The sequence below is a fragment of the Monodon monoceros genome, unplaced genomic scaffold, assembly GCF_005190385.1.
Source record: "Monodon monoceros isolate NGI ecotype Baffin Bay Population unplaced genomic scaffold, NGI_Narwhal_1 Super_Scaffold_17, whole genome shotgun sequence".
NCBI lineage: Eukaryota > Metazoa > Chordata > Mammalia > Artiodactyla > Monodontidae > Monodon > Monodon monoceros.
In genome coordinates, this window is record NW_021703773.1 from 28,337,847 (window position 1) to 28,363,760 (window position 25,914).

Sequence of the window (25,914 nt, forward strand, 5' to 3'; positions counted from 1 at the left end):
AAATATCAAATTCATCTCTGTAAACTATGCAAAACCTATGGGGACTTCCCTGGAGGTCCAGCGGTTAAGACTTCCCCTTCCAACGCAGGGGGTGCCGGTCCCATTCCCAGTCGGGGAGCTGAGATCCCACCTGCCTGGCGGCCAAAAACCCGAAAACATACAACAGGAGCAACGTTGTAACAAAGTCAATAAAGACTTCAAAACGGGTCCACGTCCAAAATAATCTTTAAAAAACATATGCAAAACCTCAAGCAAAACAGTAACTTGCCGAAGTAGCAAGCGTGAAACTTTAAAAAACCCATCAGAACGGCTTCTTTGGGAGTAAAGGAACTGAAGAGAAGGAAGAGAAAGACACGGGTGCAGCCCCGGGTCCACCTCGGCCCCTGCCGCCCTCCCCGTGTAAATACTCATTCTTCACCGACAGCCGTGGCGCGGGCCGTTCCTGCCTGCGAGTCGATTCCAGGTCCCCGGCCCCGCCCGGCTCCCCGGCTCACACCGGCTCTCTTCTCAGACCGCCCGTCCACGCTAACCGTGGTCACTCTGCTTCTCTTAGCAGCAGCTGGTTTGGGAATATGACTCACTTCGGCCCAATGAGATGCGAAGGGAAGTCTTGCTGGGAGGTTTCTGGAAAAAAGCCTCCTCTCACTTGAGCCAGCCCTGGGAAGAAACCCCTCCGAGCTTTGTTATGGCTGGACGCGCCCGGAGGAAGGAACCGCGCAGCCCGAGGACCGGGCCAAAGAGCGGGCCCCGGGGAGGAGGCAGGAGGGGGCCCTCCGATCTCACGGCTTCTTCCCACTGACGTCAGAGGGATGTTGCGACAAGGGACCCAGCGCTGCGTCTGTGATGTTGCTAGGCTACGCCAGGACGCACACATACGGAGACGCAGGGCTGCACACATGTGTACACAGAGCTGGAGCTCACTTTAAACGTGGGTGGTTTTCGCAAGCAGGCTTTTCATGTCTGCTCTGGAGGAGCGGCGCTGGCCTCTCCAATCACAAGATATTTATTACTTCTTTCCTTAAGTCTCTTCAACTCTCTCGACTCAGGTTCAAAGTTATTGCTTTCCAAATAATACTTAAGAATATGAATTATTGGATATTAGCAGTTAAAAAAAGAAATAAAAACAGCATTATTCAGATGGAAAGGAGCTAAATGGAAGAATGACAGATGAAACCACAACTCAAAATCAATGAGGCATTATTATAGACTGTTAGAAAATAAAATAGGACGCATTTCAAATAGATTTTGTCATATGCTTTTGTGGCTTTTGGATATGAGTTCAGATTTAGTTCATCTATCAATGGTGAGTCGGTGTAGCGTACAATGGCTGTGAAACGGGGCAGCCTGGCCTGGAGGGGTCCTTACTCTGGTCTTCATCATCAGTGACTTTAGTTTCAAAAACTGCCCTTTTTGAACTTATGCTATCTTATTTTTCTGCAGAAATGTCTTCTGCTCTTCACTTCTGAATAAATTCACGAGTTAAAATCCAATTCTGTTCATTTTAAAAAAGGCTCTGAAATCTTTCTCAGCATTGATCAGATTGCAGCTTTTTTATTTGTTTCTGGTATTTTTTACCGTGTCCCTCCAGCTCCTCGGGTGAAGTTAGAACACAAAGGTGGGAGAAAAGATGGGAAACTAGGAATCAGAAACTGCGGAGGAGGGCGCGGCTGCGGTGGGAGCCCAAAGCACCAGGGCCGGAGGGGAGAGGGGTGTGTCTTTTTGTCTTTTCTTTCTTTCTTTCTTTTTCTTTTCCTTCTTTCCTTTCTTTTTTCCTCTTCTTTCCTCTTCTTTTCTTTCTTTCCTTTCTCTTTCTTTCTTTCTTTCTATTTTTATATTGGAGCATAGTTGATTAGCAATGTTATGTTAGTTTCAGGTGTACAGCAAAGTGTGTCTTTGTCTCAAAGTAAAAGGTCTAGCCTGGACATCCCATGAAGTTGCATATTTCCCCCCAAATCTACCCCTCTTGTTTCCTAAGGGCCAGACTTGGTGAGTTTAGGGTATATTGAGAGTATATGGTGAAGGAACTTCTGCCCTTCACCGGACCTGAGCAATTAGAGCAAGTTTCTTTCAAAGGCCACATGGCAGGGGTCGATCCCTGAAGCCAGTCCTTGTCTGCCTACTGGTGACGGGCAGGGGATGAGAGCCAGGCTCAGGCCAGCCATCTGCCCCTGCCCTCCTGGACACTCTGTATGTCCCTTCTCCCTCCACGCGCCCCATGGACTCAGATTCGCACGTCATTCAGCAGGTTGTCATTTGTTCAGGTAGGTGGTCCCAGGTTGAGCCTGTGTGAGCCCCTTGGAGCTGCCCTCTCCCCAGCCCCTTTCCCCTTCATGCTCTTCCTTACCTTCTAGAACACTAAGATGATCTGGGCTCCTGCTTCCTTTCCTTGCTCTGGCACCGTTTCTCCATGAAACTGGTTCCCTTGAGGGGAAAATGGATTGCATAAAAACAGGACGGGGCACTCTCGGTGTCTTGGTCTGCTCAGGCTGCTGTAATGGAATTCCACAGACTGGATGGTTTATAAACAACACTTCTGGAGGCTGAAGTCCAAGATCAAGGCCCAGCCTTGGGTCCTCATACAACAGAAAGGACAAGGGAGCTCTCAGGGGTCCCTTTAATAAGAGCATTAATCCCACTCATGGGATTAGTGCTTCACCCTCAGAAACTAATCACCTCCCAAAGGCCCCACCTCCTAACACCATCACCTTGGGGTTAGGATTCCAACATAGGAACTTGGGGGACACAGACATTCCGTCCATAACAGTGTGCTCCTTGATATTAGGGCTTCATTGCCTCTAGTCCCCCATACGTTCAGGGCCAGGAGATGGGTAGACGCGTAGACCCCTGGGAGTTTCCGTGTTAGATGTTAAGTTTGTTAGATAAAGCATCTTAATAAGTGAGGTGATATATGTGTATTTTTTTAACAGATTGGGTATTGATGCATAGCTCACATATACATTTTCTCTGTGCTTGTTTTTTGTACTATAAACATTCATCTTTATCCAACATATGAGCATTCAAAACTGATACTGACGCTTTACTGATCAGTTCTATTATTGCATTGTTCGAGAACGTTTAGAGGTATTACATTTTTTAGAAAAATACCCTGAATATTAAAAGTCTCTATAATTCTCTGGAAAAAAAGATACAAGGAAGGGACAATTAAGTTACAAATAGATTCACATAAGAACGTTAAAGATTTCTGCCCCAATGTCCTGCAGTGAACCCAGCTTCAGAGCGTAGACTTTATCATCAAATTAAAAAGTGGGGGAGGGATATCAACAATATGAAGGACACATCTAGTGAGCTGCTTATTTTAAAAAGCTGGGATCTCGGGCTTCCCTGGTGGCGCAGTGGTTGAGAGTCCGCCTGCCGATGCAGGGGACACGGGTTCGTGCCCCGGTCCGGGAAGGTACCACATGCCGGGGAGCGGCTGGGCCCGTGAGCCATGGCCGCTGAGCCTGAGCGTCCGGAGCCTGTGCTCCGCGACGGGAGAGGCCACAACAGTGAGAGGCCCAAAGCTGGGATCTCTTGTATCCATGGATTGAGTCTTTCTGAAGACACTTAAATGATGTAGCTGCCAGGGATCTAGATAATAGAATATCTTCAGGATGTGATTTGAAGACTTTCTAGAATTTGTTTTGTTCTATTTGATTCGCTCATTTTTACTTTTCTCTGTAGTCAAAATTTATGCAAACATGTTATTCTGGCAGCGCCCCTGTGTCTACATGGGCTTATATTAGTAGTGAACGAAATCAATAATTTCGGCAAATGTGTGGATTATCTCTTCACTTCTTTTTTTAGGAGAAGCATTTCTACTGTTTACTTATGAAATGGTACCTAAAGCCAAAATATTTCAAAGAATGTTTTATTTTTAAAGTTTCTTTTTTATCACTAATAAAACAAGTACGTTTGTTTAATTTGACCTCCCTTTGATCTTATTAAAACAGAATCAACTAGGTTATTTCCCAAATATTCATCTTCAACACCCCCCCCTCCACTCACCACTTTAGAACTTCCAGAAAATGCTTTTGCTAAAATTAAGTACAGCGTTTCATATTTGTGAGTTGTTCCTCACTGGTTAGTGGATTATTTCACATGATTACCTCTCAGTGTTTGCTTTGATTACCTTTTGTTACTGCATAGCTGTATTTGGACAAGTGTCTTCCTTTTAAGGGACAGGGTGCTATGTTTTCTTTTTTCACGAACAAACAACAATGTTAAAAACATAAAAGGGTTGTTTTTCTTCTTCGTAATGGACAGTCTATAATAGAAACCCTGAAATGCTTAGCCATGCTTAACCGTGAGTAGATGTGAGCAGAGTAAGAGTGGGAAGGTTACATTTTATATTAATATACTGCAAATGATAAGATAAAGGTTTCCACTTTTCTTGAGGTTGTCCATATAATACAGTTTCATTGTATTTTTTTCATTGGTGAGATCTTCATGCTTATAACTAAAATGTTAAGATACATGCATTATGCTTCTGTTTCTTCTCACGTCTGATGAATGCAACTAAACCCATGGATAACCCATGAATACAAGTAAACTTCCTGGACATCCAAGCCATGTCCCGCTAGTGGCAGTGCTGGAAGACATCAGAGGTTGCACCTTGAATTGTCTGGTTGTTTTGTTAACTTACCATCATAAGCTATAGCAATGATGAAAGAGTTCTTATGTCGTCTCAAAAATAAGGAGAAAATCGGTGGTACCTCCCACAAGACATATAAACTAAGGGGTATCATTTCCACCGTCCTATTAAGAATTAGGAAAGGTCTTCCCTCTGTGAACTCATACCATTTCCAAGTGATTTGTCTTATTCTGAATGTTGGTCTCCCAAGTGACATCTTGGTGCATCCATACAGACTACTCAGATTCCCAAAGGAGCCATTTTCTGTCACATCCATTTCCTTGCGTACTTATCCTCCTGTCTAGGCCATCCTGTCCTACCCTACCTGCCAAACTCCTTCTCCCCCTCCAAGCCTTAGCGTGGTCACATTTTCCTTCAAGATTTCCTGACCACTTTCCCCCTTCAGGCAGATAGTTTTCTTCCCTTTGTACTCACAACTATACGTGTATCTGATGATACCTGTAAGTTGGCTGGATTATAATTTATATCAAAAAGCTTGTCACCCTCTTAAGGGCGGGAATCATTGTTCTTTGTATCTCTGGTGTCTGGTTTTGTGTTTGATAGAGTATTCTGGCTTATTTAGTATTTATTGACTAAATGAATATTTGGTATCTGACTATATTCTTTCTTAAGGATAGGATCATTCTGTTTCCATTAATTACTCAAGGATTTCCTCATGTTTTCATGGGTTTATATTCAAAACTGACCAAAGAGGACAAACTTGACATTTGAAATTAAAACACTTCAGTAGAAGAGCTAATGAGACAATTGCATCTTGGGTATTCACAGCCTTTCTCAGAACTCTGTTCCCAGGCAGTTAAAACGAAAGTGTAGCAGTTGTGAGAGACAAAATGCACTGGAAATTAGGGAGCTGGTTGTATTCAGACTGCTGTAATATGGAGCCATTCTTTAATGGGGAACACTCAAGGGAAGGAGAGGGCTGGGGTCTCACAGAGCTGGGTAAACAAGGGCGTCACTAGGGGTCTTTGGGAACAAAGACAAGAATGAAGATGGCCTCATCTGAGTCAGTGGAGGAAGAGAGGTGGTGCAGGTCGTGGAGAGCAGAGTGGTCCTTTGGGGTTAGCCTTTTCAGACACGAGGGTGGTGTGTTTCTAGCCAGCACTATTTCCCAGGAGCTCAGGGCTCGGGTTCCATGTTCTCAGTCCCAGAGCAAAGGATGTGGTTCCTCAGCAAAGAACTTGGAAGTGATCGTAAACCTTCTGAGTGAGGCAAAGCTGAGTCTCATAGTCTCCAGGGGATTCTTGCTGGTGTTGGTTCCATCTGTTGATGGCGAATGTTGCTTGCTTTAGGGTCCTGGATATCAGACATTGTAAAAGAGGGATTCCTAAAGTGAAAAGGAGCAAAACAAATTGATGTAGAAGGTTGTATTATAGTGAAGACTCAGGAGCTGAGCCCCGAGGGGCCTGGTCTAGGGGGTCTCAGGGTTGCTGGAGGAGCATCTGTTGGTTTTGCAGGACAGCTTGTCAAGTGTCCTGAGGGTCTCGAGCGAGGCTGCCCACAGGCATGGTTACCTCTCGCACAAAGGCATGTGCCAGACCATCCTGTGGCCTGTCCAGAGAGGACCCTGCCCACCTGAGGTCATGTTGTTGGGCTGCAGTGCCCAGCGCTCCTTCAGATCCTGGGGAGAAGCGCCAGCTGCAGGATAACTGGAGTCCAGGTGGGGGGTCTGGGCAGACTGGTGCCAGCTCCTGCTGGTGCCGAAACATTAGTTTGAGGGCCTGTTGCGAGATAGTGAAGGAAACCCGGAGAACTGGCTATTTGGGCAGGGGAACAGGATCTGGGCCAATATGCAGATAGGGCCAGAGGAAGAGGAAGTCAAGTAAATCTCTACCAGACGAAACAGAGTTTTCACCTGCATCAGGTCCCTGCAGTCTACACAGAGGTACAGAATAACTCAGCGAACATGGCTAGAATCTGAAGTCCTGGAATGGGGTGCTGTAAACAGCGCAGAGTTTCCCGTAGAAACAAATTTTTTTTCTATAGTCCCTCCCCCAATAATCAAAGAAAGATTATTTATGATCACAGAATAAGCCTGGTCTCATTAGCTGTGTTTACATAGGTGCAGCAAGAATGGTAATTTACCATCTAGGCCTTAGGTTTGATTTGCAGGATGTTTTCATAAGGAATCTTAGATTGTAACATTTAAAAGCCTCTTGGGGCAAGGAAGCCAAGCCAAGGGCTTGTTGTCAGATTTCACCTGCAGTGCCTGTAAATTTGGGTGAATTGCTTTCTTCTGAGGCCCCCACTGTGTCCTATAGTTCTTGGGCCTGCTGCAAAGTTACTCCCTTACTCTGAGATCCCTGTAAGCCAGGGACCAGGCTCGTCATACATAAGCTACAAGGATATATTGTACAGCACAGGGAATATGGCCAATATTTTATAATAACTTTAAGTGGAGTATAATCTATAAAAATTTTGAATCACTGTTTTGTAACCTGAAACTAATATAATATTGTAGATCAACTATACCCCAATTTAAAAAAAAATAAGGAAATCAAAAAAAATTTTTTTAAAGAATACTTTTTTAGCACTGTTTGAAATACTGAGAGTTCAATTTCCTTAACATTTGAGAATTTTAGGAATATTCAGTTTATAGGCAACTTATTTCTAAGTCAGGAGCTTCTTTAAGAGATTTTATAATCTCAATTGGTAACATCTCAGGATGCTTTTCTCAGGATGAGGGAGAATGGCCTTTCTGAATTATAGGCACGTGCGCGCGTGCGCACACACACACACACACACACACAGAGCTTGTAATTTCGATTTTAAAATTTCACTCATAGCTCAAAATTTCTCTAATGGCATAAACACAGAAATACAAAATTCAGTCCAGATATCTCCTTCCTCGTGGCATGAAATTCTTAATAGTTTTGAGCTGAAAGTAGAAAAATAAACAGAAAAAACTAAGAAGGCAGATTCTCTGTCATCTATCAGGCAACAAAGACAAGATCTCTGTGAACCATCAACCAGTTTATGGTGATCAGACCATGAAACCAAAAGAAGCTGGCACCAGAGTGAACACTCAGAATAAAAATCAAATTCTTACCACGGTATCAATGGACAAGAATCTGGACTTCAGGACAGGAATTGGACTTAACACTGGGACCCTGGGTAAACACTCAGGAAAGGTGCACAAGGACACCTTCAGCCCTGGTTACCTGGGTGGGGAGACGGGGCCAGTCCCTTCCAAGTCACAGCACCAGAGCCATGAAAATGGGAATGCACAAGACAATGAAGATCATTCTATTCAGACTCATGTAATAGGGAGCATGTTCACTAATGAAGAACATTGCAAAGAAAAGGCAGGGGGCCTGGGGCTCTACAGAGACAGGTAAACCAGGGGGTCATCAGCAAGTCTCATGGGAATCATGGGGAGGATGGAGGAGGGCTTTTCTGAGTCACTGAGGAAGAGTGTTTGGTGGGTCCTGTCTCAGAGTAAGGAGAGTGCAGTGTGGTCCTTTCAATTATGCTTTTCTAAGAACATAACAGGGTGGGAAGAGCTCCTTACCAGTGTTCTAGGTTCTGGGGCACAGGGATCAGATAAAGTTCAAGATTGTTATGGAGAATCAACTTTGAATAGACTGGGAATGCATCTTATAGGACAGGTAGATCCAGATCTCAGTCTTAAAGAACTATTTAATTTTTCAACACTGAATATGGTTGGTTCTAATAAATGTTAGCTGGTCTTTCTTGGTCTTTTCCAATAATTTTAAATGAGATATACTTTTATTAGATTTGTATGCTATGAATATCACCTTACATACAGATTTCATGGCCGGGGTGGAGGAGGATCAGGTTATCATCATTAACAGAGAAAAAAGTGGCTGAACTTTCTCCCCATTTTTATTACCTTCATTGAAATGTGACATGTAGCAAAGGTTACATAGATAAAGGGCTAACTTAAGAAGTGGCTTGGGATTTCCCTGGTGGCACAGTGGTTAAGAATCCGCCTGCCGATGCAGGGGACATGGGTCCGGGAAGATCCTACATGCCGTGGATCAGCTAAGCCCGTGCGCCACAACTACTGAGCCTGTGCTCTAGAGCCCACGAGCCACAACTACTGAAGCCTGCGTGCCTAGAGCCTGTGCTCCGCAACAAGAGAAGCCACCTCAATGAGAAGCCCACGCACCGCAACGAAGACCCAACGCAGCCAAAAATAAATAAATAAAACAAATAAATTTATTTTTTAAAAAAAGAAATGGCTTGTATTCTCATGAAATTACACACTGTGAAGGTTATAATTTGCAAAACTGCTAGGATTAATATTTGCTCTCAACACAATTATTAATCACGTAGCACCCTAGGGGTAATTCATTGTCTCGTTTCTTACATGAGACGTGAGGTAAGGAAAGGCCAAGTGGCCTGTCAAATACGAAATTGCTAACGAGTGAGCTGCAAAAAGTTGTCCTGAATTACAGTCTTATTCTGGGTCTACTAGCGTCTGATTGTATTTCTTATGCTTCATATATTCTTTTTGTATAATTGACTGTTATAAGGTATTTTCCAGTAGTGATAGCATTCTAAGAGGAGGAAAAATACTTTGACTTTTGTGTATAGAAATTTTATTCCACTCAACAGAGCATGCTGAATGCTTGCTACACTTCAGGTACTATAAGGGATAATGTGATACTTGACCTTTTGAGTTGTTTTTGCAATAGTTGTCATATGCCTTGCCAGTTAACAAAATATTCACCTGAATAATAGTTTAAACTTTTTTCTTATAAAAATTTTCAAACAGAAATAAAGGGAAAGATTGTACACTTGTTATCGAACCAAACTTGGGTCCACTCACCCACCACGTAGCAAAGCCAATTTACTGACACTAGGCTGTGGTGAGGGAAAGTCCAGCACCTGTTGCAGGGCCCAGCAAAGAGAACATGCTCGGAAGACCCGAGCTCCCCGATGGCTTTCAGAGAAGGGCTTTTAAAGGCAGCATTTGGGAGGAGGGCTGCAGGATGCATGACTTTCTTTTGATTGGTTGGTGGTGAGGTAACAGGGTGGTAGTTTAGGAGTCTTAATCACCAGCCTTCTGGTTCCAGCTCAGCATGTGGTCACCGTCCTCCACCTGGGTGGAGGTGGGAGGGGTCTTAGTTCTTGCAGAACAGCTCAAAGGTACGTGTCAGGTTATTGTGTGTATCCCTCGAGGAGGAACTAGGACCCAGTTTTTTTGTTTCTGCATTCCCTCACTTCTGTAATTAATAACTGCCGGAGTCTGCTCTTTGGAGCTCAGGGAAGGCCTAGGAGACTAAAGCCTTTCTCTACAAACAGGAAACAGGGGACACACAGAGGGGATTTTGTATGCAGGAGGGCCCTGCAGGGTCCTGCTCAGTTTCCGTTGTTTCCACTGATAGAGAATAATTTAGCTATTAATGAAACGAAACAAACAAAAAACTAGTAGAGAGGACAATTAAAATAGAAAAACAGAGAGTCAGCAGTGTTCTGTTGCCACTGAATTCACCTCTGGAGCCAGTGAAAGGTGTGCCTGGATGTAAGCTGCCCATGGAGTGTCCTTCACTGGTGATGACGTTTATCGACCTCTTCAGATAAATCTGCTGGGCGTCTCAGTGGGAGACCTTCAAGACCGTTAAAAGATAAGTTTTTCTAAAGGCACATCATAACTCTCTTAATAACAAAGTGAATGCATTACTTAACTCATTAATTAGTGATGGAACCAGAAAGCTGTTTTGTCCTGTTCAGAGGAGAATCCACAGAGCAGACACACTGATGGACCACAGGAGTTCTGAAATAGCCTTGTTAACACATCCAGAGCTGGCTTTTTTCCCCAAAAGTCAGTTAAACTTCCTTGGGACAGACTTTGCATTTCTATAGATAAGAATTATTTGCATTACTTTCCGTTTTCTACAATAAACAGAGTTGTAAAGTAGCTCAAAAACAACGAAAGGCATAAACCCCATAGAATCAGGTAACCCTGAAGGGTAAGTGTGACAAACAGTGCACAGGTTTCCACTGAAGACACCCAACAATCTTTTGTTCCATTTAAAAGTATTTCTCATTTTTTTCCTCCAGCCTTGCTTCTACAACCAACTCTCTTTCTTTTTCTTTTTTTTTCTGACCATGCCACTAGGCTTGTGGGATTCCAGTTCCCCAACCAGGGATCAAACCCGGGCCCTTGGCAGTGAGTGCGTGGAGTCCCAACCACTAGACTGCCAGGGAATTCCCAATTCTTTCTTATATTGACTTTATCATATATCTATCCATTTCTCCATCAACCATCTTATTTTACTGTTCATTTCTAAGTAACTTGCTGATATCAGTACATGTCATTTTTTAAGGCGCTTCCTTGATTAATCAAGAGAATTATACTGGATATTCTTTCCAATTTCTAACTTATAAGATCAGATAAGGGGCTTCCCTGGTGGCATAGTGGTTAAGAATCCGCCTGCCAATGCAGGGGACATGGGCTTGAGCCCTGGTCTGGGAAGATCCCACATGCCGCAGAGCAACTAAGTCCGTGCGTCACAACTACTGAGCCTGCACTCTAGAGCCCGCGAGACATAACTACTGAGCCCGTGTGCCACAACTACTGAAGCCTGCGCACCTAGAGCCCGTGCTCCGCAAGAAGAGAAGCCACCACGATGAGAAGCTGACGCACCGCAACGAAGAGTAGCCCCTGCTCGTCACAACTAGAGAAAGCCCACGTGCTGTGCAGCACCAAAGACCCAACGCAGCCAAAAATAAATAAAATAAATAAATTTTAAAAATAAGATCAGATAAGCGATACATTTATTCTTGTAAAGGGCCTTGTACTCAGAGTGAGATGTGACGCCATTGGAGTGAAATGATCTAATTTAAGTCTAAATAGTACGACTCTGGCTTCTATGTTGAGTATTGAAATTGGAGGCTCAGGATTTTAGCAAGGAGATGATCTCGGGCTTTGACAGTAACATCACTTCATCTGTGTGAGACATGGGATGTTAGGGGTGGAGGTGATGAAAAGCGGTCAGACTTTGGATACATTTGGAAGGTTGAGTTGATAGGATGTGTCAATGGATTGTACACGAAATTAGTAAACAGAAACCCCATGACGCCCTGCAATGATAGCAGAGCCCAACAGGAAGAAGAGGGACTCCTTTTCTTTCCTGGCAGGGACTCAGCCAGGGACAAGCCATGGACTCTGTTGAGATAGCCCTCCCAATTCCGCTTTCCCTCTATAAAAGCCGTTCTCCCTTGTTTGCCCCGAGGGGACTTGCACGTGACCCGCTGTGGTTGCCCACGTGGAATTGCAATTTTCTGCTGATCCTGAATAAACCCCTCTTTGCTGGAGAAATATCTGGCAGCCTTCTTGTTTCAGGTCACAGTTGGATGTGTGGGGCATGAGAAAAAATTAGAGAGTCAAAAATGATGAAAATGCTTTTGACCTGAACAAGTACAGAATTGCCATTAACAAATGAAGCTGTGGAAGAAATAGGTTTGGGAGAGAAGATCAGTAGTTTAGTTGTTTTCTTTTATCATGGTAAAATATATGTAAGAAAAATTTGCCATTTTAACCATGTTCAAGTGTTCAGTTTTGTGGCAGTGTTCAGTGTTGTACAACTATCGCTGCTAACATTTCCAAAACATTTTCCTCAATCCAAACTAAAACTCTGTACTCATTAAGCAATAACTCCGGGTTCCCACCCTGCCCCCAGACCCTGGTCGCTTCTGATCTACTTCCTGTCTCCGTGAACTTACTTATTCTAGATATTTTAGAAGTAGAATTACACAATATTTGTCCTTTTATGTCTGGCTTTTTTCTCTTAGGCGTAATGTTTTCAAGCGTCATCCATGTTATATATATCAGAACTTCATTCGTTTTTATGGCTGAATGATATTTCATTGTATGTGTGTGCCAAATTTAGTTTATCCATTTACCTCTTGATGGACACTTGGGTGGTTTTCACCTTTTAGCTCCTGTGAGTAATGCTCTTGTGAAAATTCACATACAAGTATATGAGTCCTTGTTTTCAATTCTCTTTGATGTATTCCAGGAGTAAATTTGCTGGTCGTATTGTAATTCTGTGTTTAACTTTTTGAGGAACCAGCAAATGTTTTCTACAGTGGCTGCGCCATTCTATATTCCAGCCTGCAGCTCATGAGGCTTCCAGCTTCACACCATCATCAACACTTGTTGTTTTGGGAGGTTTTCTTTTTTGGTTGTTGTTTTTGCTGTTGGAACCATCCTGGTAGCTAGAAAGTGGTATCCCATTAGGTTTAGGTTTGAATTTCCCTAATGACTAGTGGTTTTCATGTGCTATGGACCATTTGCTTATCTTCTTTGGAGAAATGTCTGTTCAAGTTAAATTTGTATATAGTGTAAGGCAAAGATCCAGTTTTATTCTTCTGTATGTGGATATCTAGTTCTCTCAGCATCATTTGTCAAAGAGACTATAGGTTATCCATTAATAGTCTTCGCAACCTTGTAAAAAAATCAGTTGACCATGGATGTGAGGGTTTATTTCCGGGGTTTCAATTCTATATTCATTTCTATCCTTATGACAGTACCATACACTTTGAATACTGTAGTTTTGTAGTAAGTTTTGTTTGTATAGATTGATTTATTTTTATATTTATTTTTGGCTGCGTTGGGTCTTCGTTGCTGCGTGCAGGCTCTCTCTATTTGCGGCGAGCGGGGGTTACTCTTCATTGCGGTATGTGGGCTTCTTATTGCGGTGGCTCCTCTTGTTGCGGAGCACGGGCTGTAGGCGTGTGGGCTCAGTAGTTGTGGCTCGTGGGCTCTAGAGCACAGGCTCAGTGGTTGTGGCGCACAGGCTTAGTTGCTCTGTGGCATGTGGGATCTTTCCCCACCAGCGCTGGAACTCGCATCCCCTGCACTGGCAGGAGGATTCTTAAGCACTGTGCCACCAGGGAAGTCCCTGTAAGTAAGTTTTGAAATTAGAAAGTGTGAGACCTCCATCTTTGTGGTTCCCTTTCAAGATTGTTTTGACTACTTGGGTTTCTTTGGAATTCCATGTGAATTTTAGGATGGATTTTTCCATTTCTACAAAAATTGCCATTGGAATTTTTATAGAGATTACATTGAATCTGCTTTGGCAAGTATTGTCATCTAAATAATATTAAGTCTTCCAATTCATGAACACAGGCTGTCTTTCTATTTATTTAGGTCATCTTTAATTTTTTCAGCAATTTTCAAAAAAATTTTCAGTGTACAAGGCTTGCATCTTCTTTATTAAATTATTCCTAAGTATGTTATTCTTTTTGATGCTATACAAATGGAATTGGTTTCTTAGTTTCCCTTTCAGATTTGTCATGACTAGTTATAGAAATACAACTAAGTTTTGTGCCTTTTTTTTGTTTCCTGCAACTTTCCTAAATTCATTTGTTAGTTCTAACAGTTTTTCTGGATTCTTTAGAGTTTTCTGCACGTAAGATCTTCTCATCTGTGACCAGAGGTAGTTTTATTTCTTCCTTTCCCATTTGCATGTCCTTTCTTTCTTTTTCTTGCTTGATTGCCTGGCTAGAGCAGTGGCTTGGGTTTGGACATGTCACATTTGAGATCCTTATTGGCCCTCCTGACAGAGGAGTCAGATAGACAGTAGAGTCTTTGAGTCAGGGCACCAAGGAGTAGCTCTGAGCTGGAGATGTGGAACTGGGACTGCTCGGCGTGTTGCTGCTGTATAAAGCCCAGAGGTTGTGTGAGAGGCCACGTGGGGAGTGAGTGTAGGTAAAGAAGAGAAGCAGCCTGAGGTGCAGTCACGGAGACGAAGCCTAGTGATGCCCAAGTCAGGAGAACTTCCTCTTCCCATTCCCCTTCATCCCTTCGCTCTAGAAATGAGTATTCCCCACGGATGAAACCTTACAGGCGTCCTTGGATGGTTCCCCAGAAGAAAGTAAGTGCCTTGGAATGGCCTCCTTCTGGGTTTTACTTGGATATGGCCACACCACTGGGCCTGTGTAGTCATTGTTCCAGGGTGACACTGAAGCCAGACTCGTACTCAGCGATGAGAGACTCCTCCGTGAAGGTTTTGTCTCCAGACTCAACCCAGGGAGCTGCGCTCATGTTCCGCTCGGCCCCGAAACAGAGGAGCGCGGACACAGGATGATCCAGAGGATTACCTAGGGATAGGGTGGCGTCATCCATTGTTGGGTGGCTCGTGTGCCACTTGTGAGAGGGCTTCCTCTGAGTATCTGTTTCATTCGTCTTACCTCTTCCTCCACGCTCCCTCAATACACCCATGGGGCTCACAGGCCCTTCAGTCCCATCACGTGTCCCCAGGTCCTCTGGGTGTCTTTGGTTCCTCCTCATTCATGCACAGGACCATTCAGGGCACCGACGCGTGTGCCGTGGTGGGTTCGTGGTTATACCAAGCAGCTGGATGCATTCGAAGTACATCGTATGAGCTGAAAGAGTGTATGAATAATGTGTGTTCACATTTGTTTTTTAAATAAACAGAACATTTGGCTTAATATATACCAAATTATTGATATTAAATGATTATCATTTCTGGCTGGTGGAACTGGGGGGAATTTATATATCTAATTACATATTTTTAAAGCATTTAATTCTTTGCCATCAGCATGCATTTCTTATATAAGTAAAAAGTACTTTTAAACTTTTATTTTTAAAAATTTACATTTCCAGTTAATAGGAGATGCCAACACATAAATAAGCAGTCCCATTATCTATGCTTTTGTGTGGAAGGAGTTAAAGAATTTGCTTGACTCAGGTACACACATTACTGTGTACCTATGTCCAAGACAAGAAAATGGTTGCCTAGAAGCCTCAGGAAAAATGGTTTCTAAGCCTGCAAGAAAAATGCCTTTCTTACCCTCTCCTTCCTTGGAAGTTTATTCACAGTTGGGCACTTTTGGAGGTCTGCTAGCCAACTGGTAGAACGAACTTCAGGAGGGAAACTTTTTTTCTCTTCCACCTCACGTCCTGGATTATTTTGGGTTGGTTTGGGGATAGTGTCTGAGTTTCTATCTCTTGGGCTATTTTTTTTCCAGGAATATAAAGTTTTTTTCCTTTGATATATGCTTAAATGTTTACTTTTAAGTGATGTAACTTTTCAGAAAACATATTAAAGTTTATTTCTGTGGGAAAAATATTTTTTATATTTTTGACTGTTTTTTGTTCCTTCTCTTTTGACATCTCTAGCCAACAAGAACATTAGTCATGACAAGCATGCCATCTGAGTAAGTACTCATTGTTTTGATAACTTTCTACTCAATATAAAATTTTAGAGTTTCTGTCCATATGCTGTGCTGCTGTGCTCTTGGGCAGCTCGTACCTCTGTCCTGTGTCGCTGTTACTTTATATAATTAGTATTGGAGTTAGAAGGTCACTGGGAAGAAAAGAGTTAAATGACTGTGAACAGTTCAGCACTGAAGACCTCTTGAGTGGTTTGGACAGCATTTAGAGGCATTATGGTATTTGCTGTTCCTCTTGTTGTCTCGTACCTATTGGCTCTGCATGTCCACCATCCCCACTCCGTGAAGGCCCCGTAAGTGGAGCCTCACTGGTGGAAGCATTTCCCTTAAAGGTCTTAAAGAAACGCTTTGGTGGTAAGCTTTCTACCGCTGCGTTAAAGCAGCTGTGTGCACATCTTGTGGGAGAGTTCACAGCTTGCTGGCGTTCTCTTATCACCATCCCTAAACTTTTAGCACGATATAGCACATCCAACAAAAATACAGTGCCATATTCTTTGCAACAGATTTTTGAATTCTTGTTCGAATGGGAAAACTGTGTTTTTTATATCTATCCGAGGTTTTAGGGCTTTAAGACATTTATGAAAACATTGGGGCATCTCGGTGAAAAACAGGCTGCAAAAAGAGTGCATGCTTCCAACACTTTCTGTAGTGGGATCCCTTTCCACCTGTGGCACGAAGTTAAAAGGACTGGTTGTTCAAACCACATTATCTGGTGAAAAAGGAGCACACTCACAATTTCTGTTAATGTCTTGTGAAATATATTGGTCATCCTAAATAGTCCGATACAGAAATGAATATTGAATACAGGTCTAGCATTTTTTTTTTTGCGGTACGCGGGCCTCTCACTGCTGTGGCCTCTCCCGTTGCGGAGCATAGGCTCCGGATGCACAGGCTCAGTGGCCGTGGCTCACGGGCCCGGCAGCTCCGCGGCATGTGGGATCTTCCCGGACTGGGGCATGAACCCTGCATCGGCAGGCAGACTCTCAACCACTGCGCCACCAGGGAAGCCCTGGGTCTAGCATTTTTAAAAGTCTATATTTTTGCCCCAAATTAAAAACAGTGATAACTAGTTATTTTCCCAGTTGAAGGTTTGAAAATCAAACTCTTCATTTAGGCCATATCCTCTTTTTTATTCTTTCTTGTCCCACATATACTTCTTGTCTGAAGGTAAGAACAAGACCTAGACACGTTCTGAGGCCATATTGATTAGCCGTGACTTGAAAAGATCCTTGTTCTTGATTAGCACATCTACAAACAGCCAGCAGCTCCCAGACTTGGAATGAGAAAATCATAGATATGCAGCAACGAGCAAGATTTCTGAAGAGCATCTGGGTTAGAGGTTTTCACTTCTTTTTGTTTTTGTTTTTGTTTTCTTTGCCTTTTGTCCCCCCAGTTTAATATTTTCCACAACCCCAATAAGCGCAGATCCTCTGGTTGAAGTGGTGATGGGACCCAGCCTTGACCCATCCATCTTCTGTACCCTGGGGATCCCTGAGAACTTCTCACCAGAGTAGAGGTCAAGCCTTTCATTTCACAAGTGGAGAAACGGGTCCTTGTGATTGGCAAACCCAAGTTCATTGGTGTTAAAAATAAGAAATGCCGGGGGATGGGGGATTGTCAGAGACGGTCTGCACAAGCATGGACAAACCTGCCTCCTTCCCTTTGGAGTATAATTTTTGGAGAAGAGAGAATTTTATTTCTTAACTCACTGTGCACGTCATAGTGTGGCTCAGAAAGCCTACATATTGTTTGTGTTTCATCGGGGATTTCCAAAACTTGCCTGGAGACCGAGGGAGAGGAAAAGTGGAGGGTTGTTTGGGAAGGAAGTTAGAGAGGAAGAATATTTAAAGAGAAAAAAAGCGTTCTTAAGGCATTAGTGGAATGAAAGACCAGAAGATAAACACTGGTGAGCTTTGTGAAATTTGCCCTGAGATTTGATCCGATGACTTAATAAAAAGGACCCCTTTTTCCCCCTCTTAGTAGAAAAGCAATGTGTTTGACTCTCGGCAAATGTTATATTTTCGAAATAAAATGAGTGGGAAGCTTGGTCCTGACCATGCACAAATTGGTTCAAACGGGACACAGAAGTAAATAATTGCTGTGGTGTCTGGGCAGGTGTCAGGAGGTCTGGTGTGGGATACTGGCCTGCCCCACCCCAGGCACATGGGGAAACCCCTGGTAGCCTTGGGGGCCACCGTTTTCTCAGCCATTAGAATAGGTGGTTGGAGTTGAGATCTGAAATTTTTTATTTCCCCACATTTCAAGTCATCGACGGCAAAGAAATTGACATGAGTCCCATAGCCGACATCAATGTAGAATTCTTCCGGTTTTTTACATTTTAATTCATTGCCATCACCTCGATGTTTCTGCTCAGGAAGCACATCCATTGCGTTGGTTTTTCTTCCTATTTGGCAGAAAGCAGAACGTGGTCAACCAGGTTGTGGATAAACTGAAGGGCTTCTCCTTGGCCGGGGAGGCGTGTGGCTGCCCCACGCACGTGCTCGCCAGGAAGCCCCGCCGCACCCAGAACGTGCTGCGGGGCATCGCAAGTGGCTGCTGGATTCTCTCCTTCGAACGGGTAAGCCGCTGCGTCAGCGAAGTACGCATTTGGGTTAGTGTCCTGAAACAGGGCGTCCCATGGCTTTGGTCAGGCCGAGTGGTGGCCCTGCATCTGTGTTATCATGCTTTCTGTCCTCCTGCTCTGGCCCCTCTGGCTCTCCTCACCTCCAGCCACTGCTGGTCCCCAGGAGGACGGGCAGGTAGCCTTCCAGATATAGACCTGGCAGCCACGGGCAGAAATAAGATAGGGCAGACTTGGCCTGAAAACGCCCAGTGCGTGTTCTCACAGTCAAATGCGCTTTCTTCCGTTTTTGACCAAGAAATAATGTGACCTATGTTAATGATGGTTTAAAAAGCCAAAAGAATTCAATGATTGTTTTCACAGATGGATTTACTTAGGGTGAAACATGTTCATTTAATCCTGTTTGGATATGTTTTATCTTATGCATATCTATCTTTAACATTACTTGCCCTTATTTCTCTGCATTAAATGTAGGGTTTTGGGGTTTTGGGGTTTTTTTTGGGTTTTTTTGTGGTACGCGGGCCTCTCACTGTTGTGGCCTCTCCCGTTGCGGAGCACAGGCTCCGGATGCGCAGGCTCAGCGGCCATGGCTCACGGGCCCAGCCGCTCCACGGCATGTGGGATCTTCCCGGACCGGGGCATGAACCCATGTCCCCTGCATCGGCAGGTGGACTCTCAACCACTGTGCCACCAGGGAAGCCCTGTGGGGGGTGGGGGGGGTAATCACTGTTTTCATTATTCTTGAAATTGAAATTGTTTGTTACTCTTTCTGTCTTTACTTTGATACCCAACCTGTGGTCACTCCAAAGCATTGCTGTCTGAGGGTAGCATCATTTGTTACTTGCGTTTCCATTTTGCATCTGCTAAGTACCCACCCTCCCTTCTCCTTCCCCTAAGCATGGTGTTATATTAATACTGTGTTAATTTAAACTGGTAGAATTATAATACACAAACAAACTGTAGATATATTTTCAAGAACAGTGGTGGTCTTTTTCCCTTATCATGATTTAACCCTGCATCGGTCAGTACAAGAGGTTTAGGACATTAGTGCTTAGAGTCATGAAGTGGAGAAGGCTGCAGTTCCCCCCAAAAGTCCTATTTGCATTGGCGGCAATTGGGGATTACCTTACCTAATTAAGTCTGAGTACCGATCCACATTTATTTGTATGAACTGTCATTAATAACTCCAGCTTCCGTGAATAAGTATCCTGTTTGCTTTCTCTCCAGTTCACAGTGTCTCTGTCTGTTTATCAGTCACCTCTTCCTTCCCTGGTGTCTCAGAGGGAGAGATGTTCTTTATATTTTATGAGGCCAGGCAGCTGTACTTGATTCTGTGCCCAGCCTGTTCTCCTGGAATGTAGAGCCAGCAGAGAGGTCAGACACGAGGGCCAGCGTTTACTGCTGCCAGGCGTGGAGGCCGCTGCCTGGGTGCCCCCTGTGTTTCTGCTCCGTGTCCTGCCAATGTTCTCCCACTAATCACACATAGAAATGGAGCCAGGTGCACATTTAACTTCTGGTAACCATATGTGGAATTAACCACTCTCTGTGGGATTAACCACTATCTGTGAGCAAAGCAGGAAGTAAAACATGTTATTTGATAAAATTCCAGTGCTCAGACAAGACTCCCCGCCTGGGCCTTCCTGCCCTGAGGGAGGAGCCTTGCCCACATGACTAAGTGAATGGATTAAGTGCAATAAGGCAAGAAAACGAAATAAAAGGCATTTAGGTTAGAGGGGAAGAGGTGAGACTACCTCTGTTCTTAGACAGTATGATTGCTTATGTAGACAGTTGCAAGAAATCTATACCAAAAAGCTCTCAGAACTAATAAGTGAGTTCAGCAAATTGTCGGGAAACAAGGATACAGTAATACAAGGTCAGTAATACAAGGTCAGTAATACAAGGTCAACAATGACCTTGTACAGTAATACAAGGTCAACAATACAGTAATACAAGGTCAACAACAAAGCCGGTATTTATGTACAAATCTAACATCAAAAGATGTGCAGGATCTGTGTGCTGGAAACAACAAAACACTGATTTCAAGCAACAGAGAGACATACCGTGCGCATGGATTGGAAGACTCGGTATGGTTAAAATGCCATTCCTCCCCAAAATGATTTGCAGATTTAACACATTCCCACTCACACTCACAGGAGAATTCTTTGATGATATAGACAAGCCGACTCTAAGATGTGTATATGGAGAAAAAGGAACAGAGTAGATGAAACAGTTTTGAAAGAGAAGGACAGCGCTGGAGGCATATGCCCCCTGCCCCTGGCTTCCAGGAACAGGAGCTGCTTCCCCTCATCTGGAAGGTGACGGAGCTGGGAGTGATGACTCCTTCTGGAAGGGGACCCTGTCCCCTTGGAGAGCCTTCAGCCAGCCTGACCAGCCAGAGAGAACAGTTTCAGACTAGAGAGCCCAGCTGAACGGGGTTGGGGAGAGGCTCTGACTAGCAGGGTTGGCTGGTCTTTGTGTGGAACACAGGAAACCCCATCCACCCCTCTACCCAGGTGTCCCCCCACCCTTGTTCCTTGTGCCCATCCTTTCCTAGTGGCCTCTCCAGGTGACACCCTAAAGTAAGCTCCTCTTCAGGGAGAAGGTCACATGGAGGCTCCCATCTGAGCAGTCATCCCCGCTCTTGTCTTTCCCGGTATTTATTTCCTCAGCCTGGCCCAGACTCTGGATTCAGGGATACTCACCTCTGCATGGGACCCTCAGACCCGCCCACATCTCCACTTCTCCACCCGAGGTGGGGAGTCACAGAGCTGGGCCTGCCCGAGGGAATCAGAGCCGCGCCTGCCCAAGGGAATCAGAGCCGCCTGTGCAGACTCAGAGCCCAGGCACTCCTCCGGCTGCAGTGGGAACAAAGCAGCTTTCGCAGAAGCTGCTGCCCTCCCTACCTCTGACCTTGGCCCAGGGAGCTGGGGGAGCTGGGGAGCGGCTGGGGGAGCTGGGGAGCGGCTGGTGGCAGCACAGCCTCTGCATTGACCTCCCACCAGGCCAAGGTGGTCCCGGGCTCCCCACGCACACCCCCCAGAGCAGGTCGCAGGCCCCGTGGCGTTCCGGCGGCCTCCGCTCTTTCTTCCCTCACTTTACTTTGCAGAACAGTGTGTGAGACTCAGCTCAGGCCTGTGCAGGCAGGAAATTCTCCCGTCCATCATCCAGGAGAGGTGGGCTGTGGGACGTGACCCCCTCTGGGGCATCAGGCTGTGTAAACCTGCCACCCCCAGCTCCTGACCCAGTCTCACTCCTGCGCTCTGGTGTGCTTGGGCCTTGGCCCAGGCTCCCGGCCTGAGATGGTGACTAAGTTCAGGGGCTGCAGGAAACTGTTTGCTCTGTTTGGGGGCAGCAGGTATATAGGGAGCCGGGTCCTAATCTCCATTTATGAGAAACAGAGATTTAGGGGCCCGCAGGTCACTGAACCCACGCTTCTGCAGGCTAAGCTGGATGTGTGCGGGACTGCGGTCGAGGGGGTGGGCGGTCTGAGTCCGCTCGCAGGCTGCAAAGGTCGCTCTGTCCCTGGACCTCGCTCTGTCCTTTCTCCCCCTCCTCGCTTCACTGGCCGCAGGGTCTCCCTGCAGCTCTGCCATCCTCACCCCTCCTGGGGCAGAAATGAGGAGTAGCAGCCTGGGGGCACAGCGGCAAGCGGAAGGCCTGGGAAGGACCAGGCCTGGAGAGCACAGGCCCTCCTGGGCGTCCTGCAGAGGGGCCCACAGAGACCAGGAGCGCCCCAGGAGGAGGGTGACAGCCACTGCCATCCAGGGCAAACATCCAGCCATCTACTCGCCTCTCCGATTGTCTCCAGTCTTCCCACTCGGCCCAGAGATGGGGCCACGTGACGGTGTCCTTGGCTTCATCCTGCTTCCGCTTCCCCACCCTGGGATTTTTATACACACAGCCTCAAGGAACAGGAGCTGGCGGTGAGAGGACCTACCTGCCGACTCATAACCGACGTCCAGACGAATAGAACCACGGGGAGAAATGTGTGCTTCATTAGTAACTAACGAAAGGAGAGCACTTTTCCCGCAGCAAACCGCAACAGGAAAATAAGACGCAGTTATCGGCAAAGTAGTACTAAAATAACACCCCGCACATTGCATATGGGGTACCAGGTGGTCCAGGCTTCCTGATGTCAGTTTGGAGATAGTGGCAAACATCCTAAAAGTTTCCATGGCCTTTGACTTCATAATTCTACATTCGGTCATTTATCTTAACAAGATCATTAAAGATTTACTTATAGGATGTTCATCCCAGCATTGTAATAGAGGAAAAAAGGAAAGTGACTGTCTGATTGGAGGTTCGTTTCTTTTCTGCTGTAATGAAAATTTTCAATAGGGAATTGCTGAAGTAAATTATTGTGTATCCATCCAGATGGCGGAATACTGCACAGCCCTTAAAAGTCACGTAGAAGAACATTTGACTAGAAAGAAGAATGCTCTTTGAACATTAAAAAAGGTTATAAAAGTAGTGAGTATTATGTAATCTCAATTTTGGTTTTTTCTTTTAATACAGGTGTGTACTTGCATACATAAAATGATAAAAAGACTGAGGATATATTCCAAAATGTTAATAATAGTGGTTATCTGTGGATGGTGGAATAAAGTAATTGTAATTCTTCTCTTTGGTATTCCTGTAAGTTCCAAATTTTCTATATTACTTGTGTATGGCTTTCGAATAATAAATAAAATTTAAAAGAAAACAAAAAAGTAGTTGGAGGTATAACACTACCTGATCTTAAGGTATCCTTTGACACTTCAGTAATCAAGACGATGTGGTCTCAGCAAAAGGACAGACATAATGGAACAGACGGAGAGTCCAGAAATACACCCAGGCAAATGGCCACTGGTTTTGATGAACATGCAAAGGCCATTCAGTGGAGAGAGGACAGTCTTTTCAACAAATGGCGCTGGAGCAACTGGACATCCATATACAAAAAAATTAACCTATAACCTTATGCTCTGCACAGAACTTACGTCAAACTGGATCACAGACTAAAATGTAAAACGATCAAACTCTTAGAAGTAAACCATAGGATAAAAATCTTCATGACCTTGGTTTACACGAAAGTCCTTAGATACAACACCAAAAGCGTGATGTGTAAGAGAAAAGATTAATGTTATACTTCATCAAAATTAAAAATTGTTACTCTGTGAAGAATATTATGAAAGGACCAGGAGAAAATACTCGCAAATCTCATCTGACAAAGCACTTATATCCAGAATATATAAGCTCTCACAACTCAAAAATAAGAACACAAACTACCCAGACAAAGGGTGGTTCTGTTTAGGGACTCCTATATATTTCCACAGCACCCTGGGCCTCCAGGTGTTGGGCTGTTGGCGTTCCCAGACGGGTCCTGTAAGGTCGGCACTGCAGACCCCGACTTAGAGCCCCCAGACGTTATACCAGGACAGAATCCCTAAGCAGGAATGGTGTCTTTGAGGAACAGCAAGAAGGTCGGATTGGGGCACACCAAGAGAAAAAGTAGCAGAAGATGAGGTGGGACCGCCAGATCGTGACGGGAACGGTGGTAAAGTGCTTGTGTCCTGTTCCTCGTGTCGTGGTAAGACATGGGAAGGTTTCTATCCTGGGAGTGACGTGATCTGACGTGTTTCTGAGCGGACGTGGCTGCTGTGTGGAGAGCTCCCTGCAGGGGAGCAGGATGGCATCAGGGAACGCGCTAGCAGCTGCTACGGTCAGTATTCCGGTGGGAGAGACTGCAGCTCGGAGTGGGTGGCAGGAGGGGTAGCGGCGGCAAGACGCGCTCTGATTTGGATGCTCTAGTGACAGTCGAGGTCAAAGGCTTTCTCATGGGTGGGCTGCAGGTTGTAAGGGCAGAGGAGTGGGATAATCCCGGGGTTGTTGACTTGGACGACCACATAACAGTTGGTAAGAAGATGACTTAGCAAATATCCATAATGATTTAGAGGGGTGCGTGTGGAGGCTTCTCTTTCCTCCTACGCACCCAGGCAGACGCCACGGAGCTGTGAGAGGCACCAGCGCAGGGACGGGCCATCCACCCAGCACCAGGCATCACCGGATCCACAAATCCGGCATGAGTGGCCCTGCAGTTTGACACAGCGGCTGCCCCTGTTCCCCCCTGACTCCCTGCAGCTGAGTACAAGTGATGGTAGCCCCAGGAGCCACCGTGTCACCCATAGGACCCTTGCCAGATAGTCAGCCCACTCGGCCAATTTTCCTAAATAACACAAGGTAGCATCACCTTGAATAATTTCTTCTGCTTCAGGATCCATGGTACTGTATTAGTTTTCTGTGGCTGCTATAACAAATTTTTCAGAGGCTAAAAGAAAAACACCCCACAAATCTATTTTCTTACAGTTTCAGAGGTCAGTAATCTGAAATAGGTTTCTGGAGGCTCTAGGAGAACAGTTGTTTCCTGCCCTTTCCAGCTTCTGGAGGCCACCCATGTCCCTGGACTCGTGTCCCCTTCCGGCGATTAGGCCATGACCTCTGCTTCCATAGTCAAATCTGTGATTTCCCGCTTTCGTCTTCCACTTATTGGGACCCTCGTGGTCTCATGGAGCCCACCTGGAAAACCCAGAGCATCTCCCATCTCGAGGTCGTTAACTTCATCGCATCTGTAAAGTGCCTGTCACCGCGGAAGGAAACACATTCACAGATCCTGGGGACCCGCCTGTGGACAGCTGTGGGCGCCGTTATCCTGCCTTCTCCCCCATGCACAAACGCATTAATTCTATAAAGGCCATGTAATACTGTTTATTGTGTCCCCGGCTGATGACTTTTAATTGATTTGAGTTCTGTAAGGACAGGCTTTCTAAAAGTTTAGGAAGACACAGAGGAGGAAGGCGTGTGAAGAGTAGAGCTTGGCGTGACGTGTCTGCAAGCCAAGGAGCCCGAGATTCCTGGCAGCTCCAGGAGGGAGGCCTGGACCACCTTCTCCCTCAGAGCCCCCCCCCCCGCCCCCCGCCAGCAGGGACCCTGCCCACGCCTTCACGTAAAATTCCTAGTCCTCAGAATGGGCTTAGGTCCTTGTAAGTAAGGAGACAGACCGTTCGGAAACAGAGCACGTTGAGAAAAATTGAAAAGGAAACGTTTACAGAACCGAGGGGTAAGACAGGAATAAAGACACAGACCTACTACAGAATGGACTTGAGGACACGGGGAGGGGGAACGGTAAGCTGGGACAAAGTGAGAGAGTGGCATGGACATACATACACTACCAAATGTAAAACAGATAGCTAGTGGGAAGCAGCTGCATAGCACAGGGAGAACAGCTCAGTGCTTTGTGACCACCTAGAGGGGTGGGATAGGGAGGGACAGGGAGATGCAAGAGGGAGGAGATATGGGGATATAGGTATATGTATAGCTGATTCACTTTGTTATAAAGCAGAAAATAACACGCCATTGTAAAGCAATTATACTCCAATAAAGATGTAAAAAAAAAAAAAAGAATAGGTTGCCCTGGGCCTCCAACCGTCCCCAGTCTGTTCACGTCCTTCCTGACGCGGAGCTCACCTGCGGTGCTGGC

General features: G+C 45.2%; 1 protein-coding gene across 1 annotated transcript in view; it reads left to right on the forward strand.

Moving 5' to 3' along the window:
* MCPH1 (microcephalin 1) overlaps nt 1-25,914 on the forward strand; it is a 230,244-nt gene that overhangs the window by 57,278 nt on the left and 147,052 nt on the right. The window contains 2 exon segments of the mRNA XM_029226314.1: nt 15,768-15,805; nt 18,236-18,398. Coding sequence (XP_029082147.1) covers nt 15,768-15,805; nt 18,236-18,398 — 201 coding nt within the window.